The sequence below is a fragment of the Acinonyx jubatus genome, chromosome E2, assembly GCF_027475565.1.
Source record: "Acinonyx jubatus isolate Ajub_Pintada_27869175 chromosome E2, VMU_Ajub_asm_v1.0, whole genome shotgun sequence".
NCBI classification, from domain to species: domain Eukaryota; kingdom Metazoa; phylum Chordata; class Mammalia; order Carnivora; family Felidae; genus Acinonyx; species Acinonyx jubatus.
This window is the reverse complement of record NC_069396.1, coordinates 57,415,961-57,437,288: the sequence shown is the minus strand read 5'-3', so window position 1 is coordinate 57,437,288 and position 21,328 is coordinate 57,415,961. Positions and strand designations below refer to the sequence as shown.

At 57.1% G+C, this 21,328-nt stretch overlaps 1 protein-coding gene across 1 annotated transcript; it reads left to right on the top strand.

Moving 5' to 3' along the window:
• Positions 1-4,148: 4,148 nt before the first annotated feature.
• On the top strand, positions 4,149-15,769 carry TNNT1 (troponin T1, slow skeletal type; the record flags this gene model as incomplete). The annotated part of the gene is made up of 12 exons (XM_053210114.1): positions 4,149-4,200; positions 4,390-4,416; positions 4,658-4,690; positions 5,409-5,430; positions 7,556-7,616; positions 7,895-8,011; positions 8,216-8,293; positions 10,018-10,131; positions 11,347-11,456; positions 13,994-14,084; positions 14,896-14,936; positions 15,645-15,769. Coding segments are annotated over 12 exons (792 nt in total), but the record flags the coding sequence as incomplete, so codon positions are not given.
• Between the last annotated feature and the right edge of the window lie 5,559 nt (positions 15,770-21,328).

Genomic DNA, 21,328 nt, shown 5'->3' with positions numbered 1-21,328 from the left:
ATGGAAAGAGACAAAAAGAGGGGCCCAAGTAGGGGGAAGAGCAGAGACACAGACCCCCCGAGAAGAGCTAGAAAGACACAGACACGGATCCAGAGCCAGACAGAGACAGAAACGGGGTCACAGACAGACACCAGCAGACAGATACCGAGAGATGCAGATTGGCCGAGACACCCGCAGAAATGTGGAGACAAAAATGCATGGGGAGACGTGCCGAGTGAAAACCACAGAGACGCAGAGAGCTCCAGGGAGAGCCTGGAACAGACCCAAAGAGACCCTCCCCCCCCCCCCCCCCCCCCCCCCGAGAAAGTCACAGAAATAGAAACAGAGATGGCAGACAGTGAGAGACAGAGACACCGGGAGGCAGGAGGGGTGAGGAATCCCACCCTCAGGGCTGGCTCCCCTAGAGTTCAAGGTCACGGCTTGGCAGGGAAAGGAGGGGGGGAGGAACACCAAAACAGATCAGTGTCAGATGGAGGTGGGGGAGTGTGAGGTGGTGCGGGCCTGACACCACACCCTCTCCCCTCCCCCCACCCACACCTGCTTCCCCGCTTTAGCGCCTGTTGTCACCGGGGTGGAATCCTGATGGCAGACAAAGGGGTGGGGGTGGGGAGGGGGAGACAGAGAGATGGACAGAGACAGAGGGAAAGACAGACCCACGGGCGGAAAGTCACAGGGACAAAGGAGAGGCAGACAGTGTCAGAGGTGGAGGCCCAGAGACAGAAACAACAAGGGAGAAAGCGCCCCACGGTCCCCCTTTTGTCAATAACTATTCTCCAAGGACCTACTGTGTGCTGAGCCCAGGGACTCCAAAGCAGAGAATGCAGCGTGCTGTACGGGAGGTGGGGAGCCTCCCTGACCCAGCCTGGGATCAGGGCGGTGCTGATGGGGTGGAGGGGTCCCCAAGCAGCCGGGAGGAGCCAGGATCCTAAATGTGGAGCCCGAGTGGGGGCAGGGCCGCCCCAGAGCTGGGACTCCCAGTTGGAGAAAGGAATTCCTCCCCCTCCCTGTCCCCTGGGAGGCGGGGCTGAGCCTCAGCTATAAACCCAGGGGTGCTTCAGCTGGTCAGCCAGGCTCTGCCCCGCCGTTCTCCGCTCCTGCAGACCCAGCCTTAGGTAACGGTCCTGCTGTCTCCAGTGACTTTGTACTTGGAGGAGGGGACGGGAGGGAAACGGGAGGGGTGTGGAGAGGAGCCACGGAGGTGGAGGGGGCACCAAATAAAGGCTTGAGAATTTGGGAAGCTCAGCCCTTATGGGGACCTAGGATGGAGGTATTAGGATTTGGGAATTACAGAGTCTGGGGGTGCCGAGATTGGGGCGTCCCAGAGGAGCACCCCTTCAGACTGGGAGGTCTGAGTCTGAGGGAATCTCAGAAAGTGGGGGGTATCTGGGCTTGGATATTGGACAATCTGAATGTCAGGACTGGGGGCCTCAGACTCTGGGGATTCAGGAATTGGGGGTCTCAGGATGCTGAGGCTTCAGAACTTAGGTGTTAAGACCTCAGGCGTCAGGATCTGAGGAAGTCTGAGCCCACAGTCTGGGGTCTCAAGTATTGGGGTCTCGGAATCTGGAGACATGAGGACTTGCGTGTCCCCAGAAACCAGGGACGTCGTAAATTGGGGTCTCAGGATCTGCGGGTATCAGGATTTAGGGATGCTCTTAACCTGGGTACTGTGGAGCCTGGAGGACCTCAAAGTTGGGGTGGTGTCCCTGTAGGGGTCAGGATGAGGTCTGTGGACGGGGCTGCTCTTGTCCCATCCTGCCTCCTCCTAGGCTGTGGGCAGTGGGGAAAGGAGGGGACAGGTGGGAAGGTAACCAGCCAGAGGGGAGGGGGGGGTGGGAGGGAGCGGGTGTGACTAAGTCTCCCAGGAGCCTCCCCCCTTGAATCCCTTCTTAGGAAATGTCCTCTATTTCACCATCTACGACATCCCCCCGAAATAGCCTTTGGAGGTGGGACAGCTATTGTCTTCAGGCCACAGTCCCTTCCCAAATACCTTCTCCTAATCCCAGCTCAGATCGGGTTCCCATGGACATGTCATAAGACAAAAGAGGACAGCTGTGGTGGTGGAGGGGCAGGAGTGGTGGCTTTGGGGCTGTGCCCGACCGACCACACCGCCCAAAGCCCTTTCCCAGTCAGGGCCCCCGGCCCCTCCTTCCTCAGACCCAGGAGTCCTGGCCCCCAGCTTCTCCTCCCTCAGACCCAAGAGTCCAGGCCCCCTGCCGCCCCCCTGCCCCTCTTCTGTCAGACCTAAGAGCCCAGCTACACCCAGCCCCTCCTCCCTCAGACCCAACAGTCCAGGCCCCAGCCCCACCTCCTTCAGACCCAGGAGTCCAGGCCCCCACTCAGGAGTACTGCCCCCAGCCACTCTTCCCTCAGACCTAGGAGTCCTGACCCCCAGGATCTCTTCCCTCAGACCCAGGAGTCCAGGCCCCCAGCCCCTCCCTCAGACCCAGGAGTCCAGGCCCCCAGCCCCTCCTCCCTCAGACCCAGGAGTCCAGGCCCCCAGCCTCTCCTCCCTCAGACCCAGGAGTCCAGGCCCCCAGCCCCTCCCTCAGACCCAGGAGTCCAGGCCCCCAGCCCCTCCTCCCTCAGACCCAGGAGTCCAGGCCCCCAGCCCCTCCTCCCTCAGACCCAGGAGTCCTGAACCCCAGCCCCTCCTCCCTCAGACCCAGGAGTCCAGGCCCCCAGCCCCTCCTCCCTCAGACCCAGGAGTCCTGAACCCCAGCCCCTCCTCCCTCAGACCTAGGAGTCCAGATCCCAGCCTTTCCTCCTTAAGACCCAGGAGTCCAGGCCCCCAGCCCCTCCCTCAGACCCAGGAGTCCAGGCCCCCAGCCCCTCCCTCAGACCCAGGAGTCCAGGCCCCCAGCCCCTCCTCCCTCAGACCCAGGAGTCCAGGCCCCCAGCCCCTCCTCCCTCAGACCCAGGAGTCCTGAACCCCAGCCCCTCCTCCCTCAGACCCAGGAGTCCAGGCCCCCAGCCCCTCCTCCCTCAGACCCAGGAGTCCTGAACCCCAGCCCCTCCTCCCTCAGACCTAGGAGTCCAGATCCCAGCCTTTCCTCCTTAAGACCCAGGAGTCCAGGCCCCCAGCCCCTCCCTCAGACCCAGGAGTCCAGGCCCCCAGCCCCTCCTCCCTCAGACCCAGGAGTCCAGGCCCCCAGCCCCTCCTCCCTCAGACCCAGGAGTCCTGAGCCCCAGCCTCTCCTCCCTCAGACCCGGGAGTCCTGAACCCCAGCCCCTCCTCCCTCAGACCTAGGAGTCCAGATCCCAGCCTTTCCTCCTTAAGACCCAGGAGTCCAGGCCCCAGCCACTCCTCCCTCAGACCCAGGAGTCCTGAACCCCAGTCCTCTTTCCTCAGACCAGGCCCCAGGCCCCAAACCCCTCCTCCCTCAGACCCAGGAGTCCAGATCCCAGCCTTTCCTCCCTAAGACCCAGGAGTCCAGGCCCCCAGCCCCTCCCTCAGACCCAGGAGTCCAGGCCCCCAGCCCCTCCTCCCTCAGACCCAGGAGTCCTGAACCCCAGCCCCTCCTCCCTCAGACCTAGGAGTCCAGATCCCAGCCTTTCCTCCTTAAGACCCAGGAGTCCAGGCCCCAGCCACTCCTCCCTCAGACCCAGGAGTCCTGAACCCCAGTCCTCTTTCCTCAGACCAGGCCCCAGGCCCCAAACCCCTCCTCCCTCAGACCCAGGAGTCCAGATCCCAGCCTTTCCTCCCTAAGACCCAGGAGTCCAGGCCCCCAGCCCCTCCCTCAGACCCAGGAGTCCAGGCCCCCAGCCCCTCCTCCCTCAGACCCAGGAGTCCTGAGCCCCAGCCTCTCCTCCCTCAGACCCGGGAGTCCTGAACCCCAGCCCCTCCTTCCTCAGAACTAGGAGTCCTGACCTCCCAGGACCTCCTCCCTCAGAACCGAAAGTCCAGGCCCCAGCCCCCTCCTCCCTCAGACCCGGGAGTCCTGAACTCCAGACCTCCTCCCTCAGACCAGGAGTCCAGGTCCTCAGCCCCTCCTCCATCGGGACCCCAGCTCACTGCCGCGTTTTCTGGTCCTCAGGTCACACAGGATGTCTGACACCGAGGAGCAGGAATATGAGGAGTGAGTGGCAGGCGGGAGGGCTGGGGGCGTGGAGATGTGGGAACATTCTCCCACCTGCAAGACGTCTAACCGTCCCTCTCGCTCTTTCCTCCCATCCCTGCCCTCAGGGAGCAGCCCGAAGGTGAGTGGGGAGTGGGCCGGCCTTGGTGGCCTGGGGACACGCAGGCGGGAGGCGGGGAGGCGAGAGGGGAGGCGAGAGGACAGGCGGGGTCACCCACCGCCCCCACGCCCACCCTCCGGGATTCCGGCGCCTTGCGCGGGCCCCGAGGGCTCCTAACCCTGCTTTCTCTGCCCCCACCCCTACCTGCAGAGGAGGCTGCGGAGGAGGAGGAGGAAGGTGAGGCCTGGACTCCGCGGGGCTGCAGCCTCGAGGGCTGCCCCGCGGGGCCGGGTGGGGAGGGGGCGCTGGGCAGGGCAGAGGCCGGCGGGGACGGGGCTCCCGACCGCCCCGGCTTCAGGTCCTTTAACAGCCTCTCCCCTCTCTTTCCTCTCTGCCCCCCACTCCCCGGCGTGGCCGCTCCCCCTCGCTCCCCCATCCTCGCTTCTCCCCTCTCCCCCTCCCCCCTGCCTCCTCCCAGCCGCCGAGGAGCCGGAGCCGGTGGCAGAGCGAGGTAACCGCGGCTGCTTCGCTTGCCGAGACCGATTTCCTCGGGCCCTGACCCCCGCGAGGAACCCCTGCGCCCCCTGTAACCCGCCCAGGCCCGGTCCTTTAAGCCCCGGAGAGCTCGCGCGCCCTCTGGTGTCCACGAAGGGAAATGGCCTCGCTGAGGCTTTAACCCTTTCCCTTCCTTCTTAAAGGGACCGACACCCAAGCCTTCTTCCCCAACCTGGAGGAATACTTGTAGAAGGGTTGGATGTTTGCGGACAGGCACCCTCCCCCTCCCGCCCATCTTCGCCCCCGACCCTGTCTGTTATTTTTTTCCTCCATATACATTCAAAGGTTGGGGCCCGAGTTGCAGAAGGGGCTATTACTGGGAGCCCGGGATTCCTGTGTCCCCAAGGGGGAGGGGCTGGGGACACCCTGCAGTGCTAGGTCTTAATGCGGGGGAGGGAGCTGAGTTCTGGGCAGGTGATAGGAGGAAGGTCTGGGGGTTTGGACCCCTGTGGGGGGGGATCCCCACACCAGTTCTGAATGTATATCTGATGCGTGTGACCCTCTTCCTCCTTTACGGCCACCCTGATTTCCTTCCCCCCTCTTGCCCCCCACTCATGCCTCTCCCCTAGAGCTGCTCCTGGGGCCATAGCTTGGAGGGGGGCGTTCCCTCTCTGGGCGTGTCAGGCCCGCCCCTATGAACTCTTGTTAATTATCTCTTTGTGTTTCCCCATTAGAAGAGGAGCGGCCCAAACCAAGGTGAGATCCTAGGAGGGTGGAGGTGGGGGGCGTCCCAATCTTATCCTCCTTAATGTGTGCCCCACCAGAGATAGGGTGGGGGGGGCGGGGAAGCAGGAAAGGAGCTGGGGCAATTGAAACGGGAAAGGACAGGGCTTCCTTCTTTCAGCACACGTTCCAGAGACCTTCCCGTGGTGTTGGGCAAATCAGACCCTGTCTGCTCTGTTGGGGCAACAGACCCCGTTACAGTGATGGTAGCACAGAAGAGGGCCCTATGTTTGTCCTAGGTAGTCAGGGAAGGCTTCCCAGGGGAGGTGATGCCTCAGTCCTGAGGGATGAAGAGTTCACTAGCTGAAGGAGGCCGGAGGGGTATTGTAGGTGAGAAAGCCTGCAGGGTGTGGCGGCTGGATCTAGGCCAGGCTTTCAGGGAACCGACGCAGACACAGCTTATTCTGATGATGAGGTTCCAAACTAGGCAGCTCTGTGGAGGCCACGAAAGCTCATGGGGGCAGAGGTCCTGGAGGAAGTGACATCGGGGCCCAAGCTTGGAGACGCAAGGAGGCAGCAACACAAGCATAAGAAATAACTTAGAAGCAGAGTTCTCTGGGTTGGTTTGGGCAGTGACACCAATTCCATTGTGACTGGAGTGTGGAGGGCAAGAAGGGGCTGGGCCCTGAAGGCCAGGGGCCCTGGGGAGTCCTGGAAGGGTTTTGAGTAGAGGAGACAGACCTGAGTGAGAGAGTAAGGGGGAGCAAGAGATCATAGGTGTGCTTCAGGAGGAGGGAAGGCCTCAGGGGAAGGGCATTGCAGGCAGAGGGAACAGCATATGAAAGGCCCAGGGGTACAAAGGCACATGGCATAGCCAGGGAACCATGAAATGTGTCTGTGAGGGAGGAGAGAAGTTGCTGGAGGAGTTGACTGGGGCCAGATGGAGAAGGGCTTTGAATGCTGAGTTGCTTGGACTTTGTCTTAAGGATGAGATCTGGGTGTTAGAAATGCCCCTCTAAAGTCATGAAAGACGAGGAACCGAAGGTGGACAGCTGGAGACTGGGAGGCCAGGAGGAGGCTGGCAGGAAGGTTCTGGTGAGAGGGACTGAGGCCTGAGCTGGGGCAGGGGGCAAGGGGTGGAAAGGAGGGAACAGACTGGGGAGATTGCCAGGCAAAGGGGTCAGGACTTGCCATTGGGGCGAAGGGAGGGAGGAGGAAAGGACCACGGTCTGGGGTCTGGGCTAGGAACCCCACTCGGTCTTGGGGAAGTCGATGAGTTCAGCGAGGGCGTGACATGTGAGAAAGCGGGAAATGTTCAGGAGGCTCCTGTTAACCTGAGTCTGGGACTTAGAAGCGAGTCCAGGCTGGAGACGGAGTCGGTGAATCACCCATAATTAATGATAATCAAAGTCACGGGAGTGAGGGACACGGGTCATGAGAGTGTCCCATGGATGAATAAAAGGGCAAAGCTCTCAGAAGAGCTCCCTTCAGAGGAGCGGGAAGAAATCAGGTGAACGTGCTGTCTTAAAAACCAGAGGAGAGGGGCGACTGGGTGGCTCAGTCGGTTAAGCGCCCGACTTCAGCTCAGGTCATGATAGAACAGTCCGTGAGTTCGAGCCCCACGTCAGGCTCTGTGCTGACAGCCTGGAACCTGCTTCGGATTCTGTGTCCGCCTCCCTCTCTGCCCCTCCCCTGCTCATGCTCTCTCTGTCTCAAAAATAAATAAAAACATAAAAAAAAATAAAACAGAAGAGAGAATTCCGATTAAGGCCGGATGGAGGGCTGACCACGCTCCACCGCCAATGCACCGCCCTGTACGAATACAACGCAAGCCGCGTCTGTAACTATATATTTTTTACAAGCCACGTTTTAAAAAGTAACACAAAACGTGTAAAATTCATCTTAACAGCATTTTTTTAATTCAACCCATTATATCTGAAATTTCATCATTTGAACATGTAATCGGTAGGAAACGTTATTAGTGAACTATTTTACATGCGTTTGCTGGAAGCAAGTTTTGGAAATTTCACTGGCAAGCCCACGGAGTCTGGCTTCGGACGAGCCAGCCACCTGCCTGGTGCTCCGAACCGCGCGTGGCTGCCACCTGCTGGTCGGCGCAGCCCGGGAGCCCCAGTTTTCCCCCCTTTCCGCCCGACAGGCCTGTGGTCCCTCCGCTGATTCCCCCGAAGATCCCAGAAGGGGAACGTGTGGACTTCGATGTAAGTACCTGGACATCCGGTCCCCAGGCGCTTTTGTGCAAATTAGGAAGAGGCGCCGGGTCCCGCTGCCTTTGGGAGGCCGCCTAATGAACCGAGTGGGCCGCTAGTGCCACCTGCTGGAAACATCGCGAAAGCGCCCCTGGTTCTCTAGACTGTCCAAGCCCGTCCCGGCCGGCAGGGGGCCCCGCCCCCGACGTCGCTCAGAGGTGCCCGCAGGCGGGTGCCTCCTCCCCTGCCCTGCCCGGGAATGACGGGGGCCCGCACCCTCCGTGCCGTAGGACATCCACCGGAAGCGCATGGAGAAGGATCTGCTGGAGCTGCAGACGCTCATTGACGTGCATTTTGAGCAGCGGAAGAAGGAGGAAGAGGAGCTCATAGCGCTGAAAGAGCGCATTGTGAGTGGGGCGACTGGGGTGCGGCGAACCCCTCCCTCCCCCGGGGCCTTCCTTGGGGTCCAGGGCAGGCCCGAGGCCGAATCTTTGGGCGCTTGCCTAAGTCGGTGGTCGCACGCAAGCTAGCTCATCTCTGCTCTTGACCTCCTTTGCGGGGGGGGGAGGGGTGGGGGTTCCTACACCCCCTCATTTTTCTCTCTCCTCCAGGAGCGGCGCCGGGCAGAGAGAGCTGAACAACAGCGCTTCAGAACCGAGAAGGAGCGCGAGCGTCAGGCTAAGCTGGCGGTGGGTGCCTCCCCTCCCCTGGGAGACCAAATGTACTTCTTCAGCTGGTTGCTCCATTTCCCAGTCATGATATTGTCTGCGGTCCTGAGAGAGCCCTGGTGCTGTGTTATTCAAGGATCTGTCGGTTGGAAGGGGCAGAAACCCCAGCCCAAACTGGGTTCAGCAGAAAGAGAATTTTATTGGCTCACATAACTAGACAAGTGTAGAGTGTGACTTGCTTCAGGTATGGCTGGATCAAGGAACTTAAGCAAACTCTCCCAGCTCTTCTCTTCCCATCCCCCGGGCTCACCTTTCTATGGACATTGCGGGTGGTGAGCTCATCCTGGGTTTGCCTGGGACCTTCCTGGTCGGCGCCCTGAAAATCCTGTATCCCATCGGACCGAGGCAAACAGAGTTGTTGGTCACCCTACTGGACACCCCGTTCTCAGGCAGGGGTGACAAATGACCACCAGCTACTTGGGCTCAAACTCTTTTGTCTGTCTTCTGCATGATCCTGGGGTGCGTTCAGACTGGTCACCTGTCCATCTTGGAGCAAATTGCTGGCTAGTTGTAGGCCACTGGTTAGCATATTCCCGTTGGTGTAGGGCCTTGGAGGCACGACCTGACTTGGAATCAAGGAGTGGCCCGCCTGAACCACTTTCAAAGATTGGTAGTAGACTGACATGGTCGGCAAGATACTGGTCTCCCAAAGATGTTCATGTCCCAATTCCCAGACTCTGTGAATATGGTACCTGGCATGGCAAAAGGGACTTTGCAGGTGCGATCCAGTTAAGGACGTTGAGGTGGGAGATGATTCCGGATTATCCAGATCGGCCTCGTGTTATCACAAAGGTCCTTACAACAGGGAGACCGTAGGGTCAGAGTCAGAGATACTTGAAGATACTGTCTTGCTAGCTTTGCAGAGGGAGGAAGGGGCCAGGAGCCAAGGGTTGCATGCGGTGCCTAGAAGCAAGGGCAAGGGAGTAGATTCTCCCCGGGAGCCCCCAGAAGGAACCGGCCCTCTTCACTCCTTGGTTTTAGCCCGTAAGACCCATTTCAGACTTCTGACCCGCGGAGCTGTAAGGTGATAAGCTTTTGCTGGTTTAAGCCCCTCAGCTTGCCAATCACAGCAGCAGGAGGACACCGATTCAGGTGGGGCCTGCAAAAACCCATCGTGCCCACCTCACCAGCACTTCCAGGGGGCAGAGGGGTTGGTCTGCAAGCCACCGTTTCTGGGGCATGCGGCGCAGGCTTTCTGAAACGTGGGGATGCCGTCACTAGACGTTCCAGAACCCCTTCCTCAGGCTCGAGGCCATTCAGCCCCTTCTAGTGCCCCAAGCCCCCCTCCCCGTCACCAGTTACCCTCCTTCATCCTCTGAGACATTCTTGTCTCCTGAGAATAAGGGAGATGAAGGCCCAGAGAGGGTGAGTATCTGCACTGAGGCCACACAGCAACGCTCACCATCGGCCTTCAGGCTACAGGAATGTGGAAAACAAGCAGGCACATCCCTTGCATTTTAATTCTTGCTTGAGGGATATTAAGGACCTGAGAGGAAAGGGCCTGGAAGGGCCAGGAGCAGAATGCCTGCATTTTTGCCTTTCCTGACCTTGACTTTGTCCTGTGCCTTGGGTCTGGTTGATTGCTGCTTCCATCAGCTCACACCTGAGCCCACCCCTCCCCCACTGGAATCTCAGACCCCTCCCCTCAGAGGGTGGCCTTGGGGTTAACCCCTTTCTTCCCTTAGGAGGAGAAAATGCGGAAGGAGGAAGAAGAGGCCAAGAAGCGGGCTGAGGATGATGCCAAAAAGAAGAAGGTTCTATCCAACATGGGAGCCCATTTTGGGGGTTACCTGGTCAAGGTGAGTTCAGTCCCCTGGGACCTAAGGTCTACATTCCCAGGGAGGAGGGGCTGGGGGCCTAGACTTCTGGTTCCTGATAGGGGAGGTCTGAGGGAGGAGGAGGAGGCTGGGGGCCCAGATTTTTGGGTCCGAGGGATGTGGGTGCTGTGGGCCTGGACTCCTGGGTCTGAGGGAGGAGGGGCTGGGGGCCTGAGGCCTGGTCTGAGGGAGGAGGGGCTGGGGGTCTGGGTCCTGGGTCTGAAAGAGGAGGGGCTGGGGGCCTGGACTCCTGGGTGTGAGGGAGGAGGGGGGTGGAGGTCTGGACTTCTGGGTCTGAGGGAGGAGGGGCTGGGGGCCTGGACTTCTGGTTCCTGATAGGGGAGGTCTAAGGGAGGAAGAGGCTGGGGGCCCAGATTTTTGGGTCCGAGGGATGTGGGGGCTGTGGGCCTGGACTCCTGGGTCTGAGGGAGGAGGGGGCTGGGGGCCAGGACTCCTGGGTCTGAGGGAGGAGGGGCTGGGGACCTGAGGCCTGGTCTGAGGGAGGAGGGACTGGTGGTCTGCGTCCTGGGTCTGAAGGAGGAGGGGCTGGGGGCCTGGGCTCCTGGGTGTGAGGGAGGAGGGAGGAGGGGCTGGGGATCAGGACTCCTGGGTCTGAGGGAGGAGGGGGGTGGAGGTCTGGACTTCTGGGTCTGAGGGAGGAGGGGCTGGGGGTCTGGACTCCTGGTCTGAGGGAGGCGGAGCTGAGGGGTCTGAGGGAGGAGGGGCTGGGGATCAGGACTCCTGGGTCTGAGGGAGGAGGGGGGTGGAGGTCTGGACTTCTGGGTCTGAGGGAGGAGTGTCTGGGGGTCTGGACTTCTGGGTCTGAGGGAGGAGGGGCTGGGGGCCCAGATTTTTGGGTCTCAGGGATGTAGGGGCTGTGGGCCTGGACTCCTGGGTCTGAGGGAGGAGGGGCTGGGGGTCTGGGTCCTGGGTCTGAAGGAGGAGGGGCGGGGGCCTGGGCTCCTCGGTGTGAGGGAGGAGGGGCTGGGGGCCTGGACTCCTGGGTCTGAGGGAGGAGGGGCTGGGGGTCTGGACTCCTGGTCTGAGGGAGGAGGGGCTAGGGGCCGGGACTCCTGGGTCTGAGGGACCAGGGGCCAGGGGCCCGGATTCCTGGGTGTAGGGACAGGTGGCGAGGAGCTCAGCCCCCTGTGTTCTGATCTGTCACACAGTTGAGTACCTCCCCTTCTGTACCCTCAGGCAGAGCAAAAGCGTGGTAAGCGCCAGACAGGCCGGGAGATGAAACTACGCATCCTGTCTGAGCGTAAAAAGCCTCTGAACATCGACCACATGGGAGAAGACCAACTCCGGTAGGTGTCCTGGGGGCCTCAGCGTGGGACGGGCTTATTGTAAGACAGAGAGATAAGGGGACCAGCTCTGGGAGGGCAGAAGCCCGGGTCTGAGCCCTCGTGCTGTGTGACTTCCGGGCAAGTGTCTCCCCCTCTCTGGCCCCTTGCTGTCTTCCCTGTGAAACATGTCACTGGTATAGGACCCACTTTTTGTGGGTACTGCGACCTGTGGAGCCTGGGAGGTAATAAGGCCAGACGAAAGAACTGCCCCAAATTTAGGAGATTATGTTGACTCATTGATGTCCTGTGGAAAGTTAGGGAGGCCCCGTCTTTTCTCTGAATCGAAGCCAGACGTGCCCCACCACACTGTACCTCCCCCTTCACCTCCCGTTCACGGACAGCCCGCACCTCATGATAAGCCGTCAGAGGGAAGGCTGCCGAGGACTCTTCCTCCGGGGGCGTCATTTGTGCTTTGATGTACTCTGGCCTGGGACATGGCTCATACAGCCAGGAACCCCCACTACCCCGGAGGCTGCACAGTGATGGGGTCTGGAACTCAGCCTCTGATGTCAGTGCTCAGCGCTCAGTGCCCGCTCCACCGCTCACTGCTGAGTGATCTTAGGCACATTAGGTAATTTCTCTGAGCCTCACTTTCCTTACTGGTAAAAATGAGGATAGGAGGACACAGCCTACCTGGTCCGCCTGGGAAAGGTCGGTGAGGCGACGATAGTGAAGGGGATGGCTGCAGGGCTCATGACCCTGTGAGGTAGATCCTATCATTATCCTCACGTTAAAGATGAGGGACCTGAGGCACAGAGAGGTTAAGTAAGCTTTCCAGGGCTGCACAGCGTGCAAGCTCGAGAGCTGGGATTTGAGCCCTGGGCTCGCTGTGGTATAAAATGGGGTGATGGTAGCTGGTTAACAGCTGGGTCTCCGGGGGCAGAGACTCCAGGTTATAGCATTTGCCCATTTCTGTGACGTAACTACTCTCACCATGCGGATTTCAGACTACCAGCGTGAGGACACGGCTCGCGGGGTCAGCTCTGGGAGGCGTTTGAATGGCTCCAGCCTGCAGCTCACCATGTACCCTGCCTTCTGAGCACGTTATCACAGGGCATAAAATAACACGTAGCTGGTGTTCATTTTTCCCTCTTGTCCTCTTCTTCCCCTGTCCACCAGCACACAGCCACTCGTCATTGGGGTCCGCTAATATTTAGGCCCTGTTATCTCAACTGTATTCGTCAGATAAAGGTCTTGAGGGTGTATACAATTTTTTTAGTTAAAAACATGCCCCAGAGCAGAGGGCAGTAGCTAGCGAGACAAAACCAGGAAGGCTAGTAATGATCAAATGAATAGTGACACTAGCTTTATTGCAGATTTTTGTCAGTTAAGAATATGCTTGGCCTCAGGGCCTGGGTGGCTCAGTCGGTTGAATGTTCAATTTTTTTTTTTTTAATGTTTATTTATGTTTAAGAGAGAGAGACAGAGAGAGACAGAGAGAGAGCACGAGCAGGGGAGGAGCAGGGAGGGAGACACATGATCCAAAGCAGGCTTCAGGCTCTGAGCTGTCAGCACAGTCCCCGAAGCATTCAATTCTTGATTTCAGCTTAGGTCATGAACTCACAGTTCATGGGTTTGAGCCCCACCTCAGGCTCTGGGCTCACAGTGCAGAGTCTGCTTGGGATTTTCTCTCTCTCTCTCTCTCTCTCTCTCTCTCTCTCTCTCTCTCTCTCGTGTGTGCTCTCTCTCTCAAAGTAAATAAATAAACTTAAAAAAAAAAAGGATAAGTTTGGCCTCTAGTAAAGAGATCTGTCCATAGCAGCCTAAAATACAGAGGCTGATTTTGTCACAGAGAAGCAATCTGACACTAGGGTAGTCCATAGCTGGTATGGGACCTCTAGAAAATCACTGGAGACCCAGACTCCTGTTTTTCTGCTCTGCCACATTTAGCCCCATATTTCCATCCTCAAAATCACCTCATAGTCCAATGTGGCTGCTGGAGCTCCAGCCAACACATCCAAGCAGCAGGAAGAAGTTGCAAGGAAGGAGCCACAAAAGGCTTGCTCGGAAGCCGTGCCTAATGACTGCCTTCACCCCACTGGTCACCCCCACCCTCACGCACAGGGAGATATGGGAGAGTAGCTTTTTAACTGGACCTGTTGCCAAAGGTGGTGTCTAAGGAAGAAAGGGGGAAGAGATATAGAGCAGGCAGCCACAGATTTTTGTGTACATTTTATGGAGAGGGAAACAGGATCCTAGGGAATCACTCTTGCCAGAAGATAGCAGAGAGGGGATTTGAACCGGGGCTTCCTGACTCCAGAGCCCGAGTTCCTGACCATGACATTATTCTCCCTTACGGAAATGACTTTTGGATGTGGAGACAGGGGGCAGAGACTTAAAAACCCCTTTCTTCCGTTCACTTTGAATATTTTGGCCACACCTCTTAACGAAATGGTACCAATAATGCCCAACTTAGAGGAGACTGGCCGTGTGGCTTTGGACCGTTCTCTCTGGGCTGTGGGCTGGCCCGGTGCGTGACAGCCCTCTGCCCCTGCCAGGGAGAAGGCCCAGGAGCTGTCGGACTGGATCCACCAGCTGGAGTCCGAGAAGTTTGACCTTATGGCGAAGCTGAAGCAGCAGAAGTATGAGGTGAGACCCGTGTCCCACGGAGGGCCGCGTAGGGCAGGGGTGGGCATGCGTGCGTGCGTGTCCCACGCAGGGCAAGGGTCTGTGTGCGTGTGTGTCCGGCGCAGGGCAGTGGCGGGTGGGCGTGTCTGGTGCAGGGCAGGGGTGGGCAGGCGTACATGCGTGTCTGGCGTGTCCCGTGCAGGGCAGGGGTGTGTGTGCGTGCATGCATGTGTGTCCCGCGCAGGGCAGGGGCGTGTGTGCGTGTCTGGCGCACGGCAGGGGTGGTCTGGTGTAGGGCAGGGGCGTGCATGCGTGCATGGGTGCCTGTCCCGCGCAGGGCAGGGGCGTGTGTGCGTGCATGCGTGCGTGTCTGGTGCAGGGCAGGGGTGAGTGGGCGTGTCTGGTGCAGGGCAGGCGTGGGCAGGCGTACATGCGTGTCTGGCGTGTCCCGTGCAGGGCAGGGGCGTGCGTGCGTGCATGCGTGCGTGTCTGGCGCAGGGCAGGGGTGAGTGGGCGTGTCTGGTGCAGGGCAGGCGTGGGCAGGCGTACATGCGTGTCTGGCGTGTCCCGCGCAGGGCAGGGGCGTGCGTGCGTGTCTGGCGCACGGCAGGGGCAGTCTGGTGTAGGGCAGGGGCGTGCATGCGTGCATGATGCGTGTCTGGCGCAGGGCAGGGGCGGGTGGGCGTGTTTGGTGCAGGGCAGGGGCGTGCATGCGTGCATGGGTGCCTGTTCCATGCAGGGCAGGGGCGTGCGTGCGTGTCTGACGCGGAGCAGGGGTGGGCGGGCGTGCCCCCGCCCCCCTGCCCCATCATCCCCCTCTCTCCCCTTGCAGATCAATGTGCTGTACAACCGCATCAGCCACGCCCAGAAGTTGTAAGTGTGCCTGGGCTGCTGAGCCCCACGCCCCTGCTCCGACCCTGGGGTTCCTCTTTCCTTCCCTGTGGCTCCCCTCCAGTCCCTCGACCCCCTCTTGGCATCTGTCCCTTTCTCTCTGTGTGTCCTTCTCCGGGTTGTCAAGTGGGGCAGGCCATCTTGCCCCCAGAGAGGGTGGACGATGGCTGGAGCGCACCGGGCTGTCGCAGGGGCAGGGGTCGGTGCTCCCGGCCCGTGGTGGAGGGAGGCCAGGGAAGCCCATCAAAACCTGCGGTGACCCGGGCGGCCCGCCCTGAGTGCCTGTAACCGCTGTAACGGCCGTGACTATTTCCGCGTCCCTAGCCTCCTTTTCTCCAGCTCTCGGTTCCTCTCTCCATGCCTCCCACCGTCTGCGTCCTTCCCGCCAGCCTTGACCCGACTTGCATGCTACCCACGCTCACTCACCCGTCCCTCCCTTCCCCCAGCCCGTCCTGCTAAACATTTATCAGCTTCCACAGGGACACCCTGAGCGTACCCACGGACATCAATTCCCTCAGGTGGGGGTAGCCGGCCTTATGCCATCAAGCCGCATTTGCCTGCCCCTTCCTCTGGGCAGGAAGAGCCGGATTTTTTTTGGGGGGAGAGGGCCTTCCTGAATTGGGGGCAGGGCCCACCTCAGACGCTGGGGGAGCCCGTCCTGCCTGACACCCCCTCTCTCTTCTCCTACAGCCGGAAGGGGGCAGGGAAGGGCCGCGTTGGAGGCCGCTGGAAGTGAGGCCCTGGGGCTGGAGCCAGAGCCCTGGGAGGACCTGTCCCGTCTCTGCGGTTTGAAATAAATGCTCCGCTTACAGACACTTACCGAGTTCTATCATTATTACCCCGCAGCCAGCCTGTCCGGTCCCCTTGACCCTTGACTTACAACACTCCACAGGGTGAGGTGTCAAGGTGGAGCCTCCCCCCTGCTGGTGGGAATGTCACACAGCGTGTGGGAACCACTCTGGTAGGTCCTGGAGAGGCTAAACAGAGTTAACGGATGACCCAGCCATTCTACTCCCAGGGGTCTGCCCGAGGGAACTGAAAACATACGTTCGTACACACACGCACACACACACACACATATACACACACTGCACAAATGTCGGCAGCAACATTACAACAGCCAGAAGGTGGAGACACATGCAAATGTCCAGCAACCGAGGAACGCATGCTAAGGGGTCTTATTCAGCCATAAACGGGGAGGAGGTCCTGACACCGGCTGCAGTGTGGACCAGTCTCAGAAACAGGACGCTGGGTGAAGGAAGCCAGACACAAGAGGCCACAGGTTGTGTGATTTCATATGTATGACTTGTGCAGAGGGCAAATCCACGGAGGCAGGAAGTAGATGAGTGGGTTACAGGGGCTGGGGGAGGGGAGTCGTGATTCTCTGGGGGCGGGGGGGAGGGAGGGGAGGGGGGGTGCAAATGCCTTAGTGGTGATGGTATCACACACCAGCTTGTGAATATAAAAAGCCCCTGAGCTATACAGTTAAAAATTTTTTTTTAATTTATTACAATTTTTTTATTTTTATGATTTTTAAAAATATTTATTTATTTTTGAGAGCATGAGCAAGGGAGAGGCAGAAAGAGAGAGACAGAGGATCCAAAGCAGGCTCTGTGCCACCTGCAGAGAGCCCGACGTGGGGCTTGAACCCACAACCCTGAGGTCAAGGGTCACACTCTCCACTGACAGAGCCAGCCAGGCACTTCCCGAACTGTACACTTTATTGTTTTTTTAATTTTCTTTTTTTTTTTTAAACATTTATTTATTGCTGAGAGACAGAGCATGAACAGGGGAGGGGCAGAGAGAGAGGGAGACACAGAATCCGAAGCAGGCCCCAGGCTCCGAGCTGTCAGCACGGAGCCAGACGCAGGGCTTGAACCCATGAACTGCGACATCACGACCTGAGCTGAAATTGGTCGCTTAACCAACTGAGCCACCCAGACGCCCCTATTTTTATGTTTTTTTTAAGTTTCCTTATTTTCCTTATTTATTTATATTTACTTTATTCATTATGTTTACTTAAGTTTCCTTATTTTGAGAGAGAGAGAGTGAACAGGGGAGGGGCAGAGAGAGAGACAGAGAGAAAGAATCCCAAGCAGGCTCCACACTGTCAGCGCAGAGCCCAACATGGGGCTCGAACTCACAAACCATGAGATCATGACCTGAGCTGAAATCAAGAGTCAGACGCTTAACTGATCTATATCTGAATTTTAAAATGCAAAACCAACCCAAACAAAACAATTTTCAAGTTGCTCACTGGAGAGGGATCCGCTCTTAGTGACAAAGCAGTGCCCACCTTTGTGACCTTTAGGATGGGCACACATTCCTGAGCACATAGGGGCCTGGGTTCTGGGCCCCCGAATCCCAAATATCAGTGGCTTGGGGAAGATGGCTGATGCTGCACACATAGCTGATATGTCCCCACAAAATCCGTGGGTTGAAGCCCTAATCCCCAGTGTGATGGTTTGTGGAAGGCGGGGTCTTTGAGAGGTAACCAAGTTTCCATGAGGTCATGAGGGTGGAGGTCCTGTCATGGGATTAGTGTCCTTGTGAGTACTCGAAGAGACCAGAGCACTGTCTCTCCACCATCTGAGGACACAGCACGGAGGTGACAGGCTGTCACCAGAACTCGACCGCACAGTCACCCTGACCCAGACTTCCAGCCTCCAGAACGGTGAGAAGTGAATGGTTTCTGTTTAAGCCCCCCCGGGGCCTATGGCCTTTTCGTCCTGGGGGCTTGAGTCGACGGGGACCTTGTGATGGCTCCCCCAGTTCTGGTTCCAGACAGCCGTGGAGGGCAAAGCAGGAGACAGACACGTCCCCGCCCATTCTTTCCTCCCGGCAGAACTTAGCTCTGTTGCCGTGTCTGTAGCTGTTTGCTTGTCCCCACTGGACTGTTAAGCCCAACTTAAAATCAGCAGTTCCAGGGGTGCCTGGGGGGCTCCGTCGGTTAAGCATCCGACTCTTGGTTTCGGCTCAGGTCATGATCTCAAGGTTCATGAGCTCGAGCCCTGCATCAGGCTCCCCGCTGTCAGTGCAGAGCCTGCTTGGGATTCTCTCCCCCTCTCTCTCTGGCCCTCCTCCACTTGTACTCTTTCTCTCTCTCTCAAAATAAATAAACTTAAAAAAAATCAGCAGTTCTAGGGGCGCCTGGGTGGTTCAGTTGGTTAAGCGTCTGACTTCAGCTCAGGTCATGATCTCACAGTCTGTGAGTTCGAGCCCCGCATCAGGCTCTGTGCTGACAGCTCAGAGCCTGGAGCCTGCTTCGGATTCTGTGTCTCCCTCTCTCTTCCCCTCCCCCACTTGCACTCTGTCTCCCTCCCTCCCTCTCTCTCTCTTTCAAAAATAAATAAACATTACCAATTTTTTTTTTGAATCAGCAGTTCCATTATGATGTGAAAGAAGGGGAAAACGAATAATACGGGACATCTAAGTCTCTACCCTCCCCCACATGGCGCATTAGTGAAACCACTTTCTCTATCCACACAGCACGAAGCTTGCAATCAGCGGACTCGAGGGCCTCTTGGAAGCTGCCTGCCCGTATCCGTTTGCTTGTGCAGAATAACCACCTCACATCTGACTGGCGCTCCTTGGAAACCTTTCATTTAGTTTATGAGGTTGGCAGTTTGTGCTGGGCTCAGCTGGGCAGTTCTTCTGGGCATGGCTGATCTTGTCTGGGCTTTTTTTTTTTTTAATTTTTAAAGTTTATTTCTTTATATTGAGATTGAGAGAGAGTGTGAGCAGGGGAGGGTCAGAGAGAGAGAGAGGGAGGGAGAGAATTCCAAGCAGGCTCCCCACTGTCAGCACAGAGCCTGACAGGCTCGAACTCACAAACCGTGAGATCATGACGTGAGTTAAAATCAAGAGCTGGATGCTTAACCAACTGGGCCATGGAGGCACGCCTCTTGTCTGGGATTTTTGCTTGTGCATCCACGGTCTTCTGCTGGCTCAGTGGGAATGGTTGGCTTAGGGTGGTCCCATTTGGGGTGGCTGGGACCTCTCTCCATGTGGTCTCTTTTGGAGGTCTCTCTCTCTTTTTAAAATAATTGTCTTTCTATATACTTTTTTTTAATGTTTATTTTTGAGACACACACACACACACACACACACACACAGAATCCAAAGCAGGATCCAGGCTCTGAGCTGTCAGCACAGAGCCTGACGTGGAGCTCGAACCCACGAACCATGAGATCATGACCTAAGCTGGTCGGATACTTAACCGACTGAGCCACCCAGGCGCCCCTGGAGGTCTCTAAGGAGGGACATATGTGGTTTTCTTTCCTGCGTTTCAGCCTAATCTCATGCTCCCAGAATTCTGTTTATTTCATGGTCATCCTGTGAATGCCTCTTCACATTTCTGCACTTGACTCAGATCCCTTCCCATCATAATGCCAGCACTACGCCAACAATGTCATTTAGGAGTTATGTTTGGCTGCTGGTAAGGGAGACACAAAATAACACTGGTTCTGGTGAATTGGGGGTTTGCTTTCCTTACACACGGCCTAAGGGAAGGAGGTAGGCAGTCCTGGGCAGGAAAGGCAGGTCCAAAGTGCCATCAAGAATTGAGACTCCTTCTGCTTTTCTGCTCTGCTTCCGTCCACGAGGTCACACTGTGGTCACAGCATGATTTCTGGAGCTCTAGCTGTTACATCCGCTTCCAGGAAGGGAAGACAGCAGAAAACTGAGGGCCAGAAAGGTGCACCTCTCAGCTAACCAAAACCCTTTCTAGAGCCTTTCTGGAAGCCCCACCCAGCAATGTTCAATCCCATCTTCTTGGCCTCTCCTAATTGCAAAGAAGGTTAGGTCTCTGGCTTGCCCTTTAGCTAGCTGGGTGTTTTGCTACTTCAAATAAAACAAAACAAGTGTGTGTGTTTTTTTTAAATGTTTATTTATTTTTGAGAAAGAGACAGCCAATGCGTGAGCAGGGGAGGGGCAGAGAGAGAGAGAGAGAGGGAGACAGAATCCGAAGCAGGCTCCAGACTCTGATCTCTCAGCACAGAGCCCAATGTGGGGCTTGAACCCACGAACCGTGAGATCATGACCTGAGCCAAACTTGGACGCTTAAGTAAGCCACCCAGGTGCCCCAACCAGTGCTCTATTTTTGAGGAGGAGACAGAGTTATGGGCAGGCAATTAGCTGGCTCTGACATGCTCCACTCCTCTGACTACCCAACCCACATATACAGATCCTGGACATGGAACACACTGACCCACTCCCCAAGGACAAAAGCCCAGGGTCTTGGTGGTCAGATCGGGTTCTTGGGGTCAGACCAGCCCCTTCAGTCAGGCTTGGGTGTGCCTCCCATTGGTTTGACATCCTGTAAACCACATACACAGTTCCTCCCTCCCTAACAAATCCGCAATGGGGAAGGCGCAGGGAATTGTAATAATAACAATTCAGACAAACATTCCCATGAGGAAAAGAGGAGAAAGAGAATCAAGCACATGGAAGTCATCGGGTAGGAAAAGAGATCATATGTTACCAGATCTGGAAAACGTGGTTCTACACATTGGGGCAAAATCCCTCCTCTGTACTCATTTTGGTCCCCGACACTCCCTGCAAGGGAAGGGCTTCTCCCTGTGCCCACATCTGAGGATGATATTTGGGAGAATACCATTCTTGGCATGGTTAACAAATACAAAGCCTCCTTCCTGTTGGTGTGAGTTTGAGGGCCCAGGAGATGTGCTGATAGTCACAAGAAGGTCAGCTACGCAGTATCTTTCACAGCACATTTCTCCCTTAAATTGAAAAGTTGCCTCTGTGCAAATAACTCTGCCAAGGACAGTTTTAAAATATCATAAATGCTTAGTCCTGTTTTCACACTGGACAACAGAGTAAACCTGATACTTTAGTTTATTCCTTTATCTGGACCATCTTTATGACGCAGACCAGCGTCTGTTTTTTCTGCCATTGCAGGGAACATCTTCTTCTTATCTTGCTGATGTTATTTTCACCAGCAGGGAGGGGGGCCTGTACTTCTAAGGTTAAGCATTTCAGTTCCAGTGTTAGCCTTGAGAGCCAACAGCAGGCCTGGGAAGTGAAAAAACCTTCACCACCGAAAAGCAAAGGGAAGAAGAGAACTTCAACGAGTGCCTATGAAGGTAGACACAGCCAACGTCTGAAACCTACCAGATATCACATGTACACACTCAACAACCCCAGGAGGCAGAGATTAGCCCCAGACCCCGCAGCTGGGAAGTGGGCAGAAACAAGTGCCCACTTGTTTGCCTAGATCAGAGCTGGAATTCTTCACCATTGCAGCAGAAGAGAATTTTAAAATAGAGGCTGGAGCCTAAATACAACAGACAGTGTAAAGATTGCTAATTGAGCTGATGGTGGGAACACGTCTCACACCTCGTTGTGTGGGTTGAGCA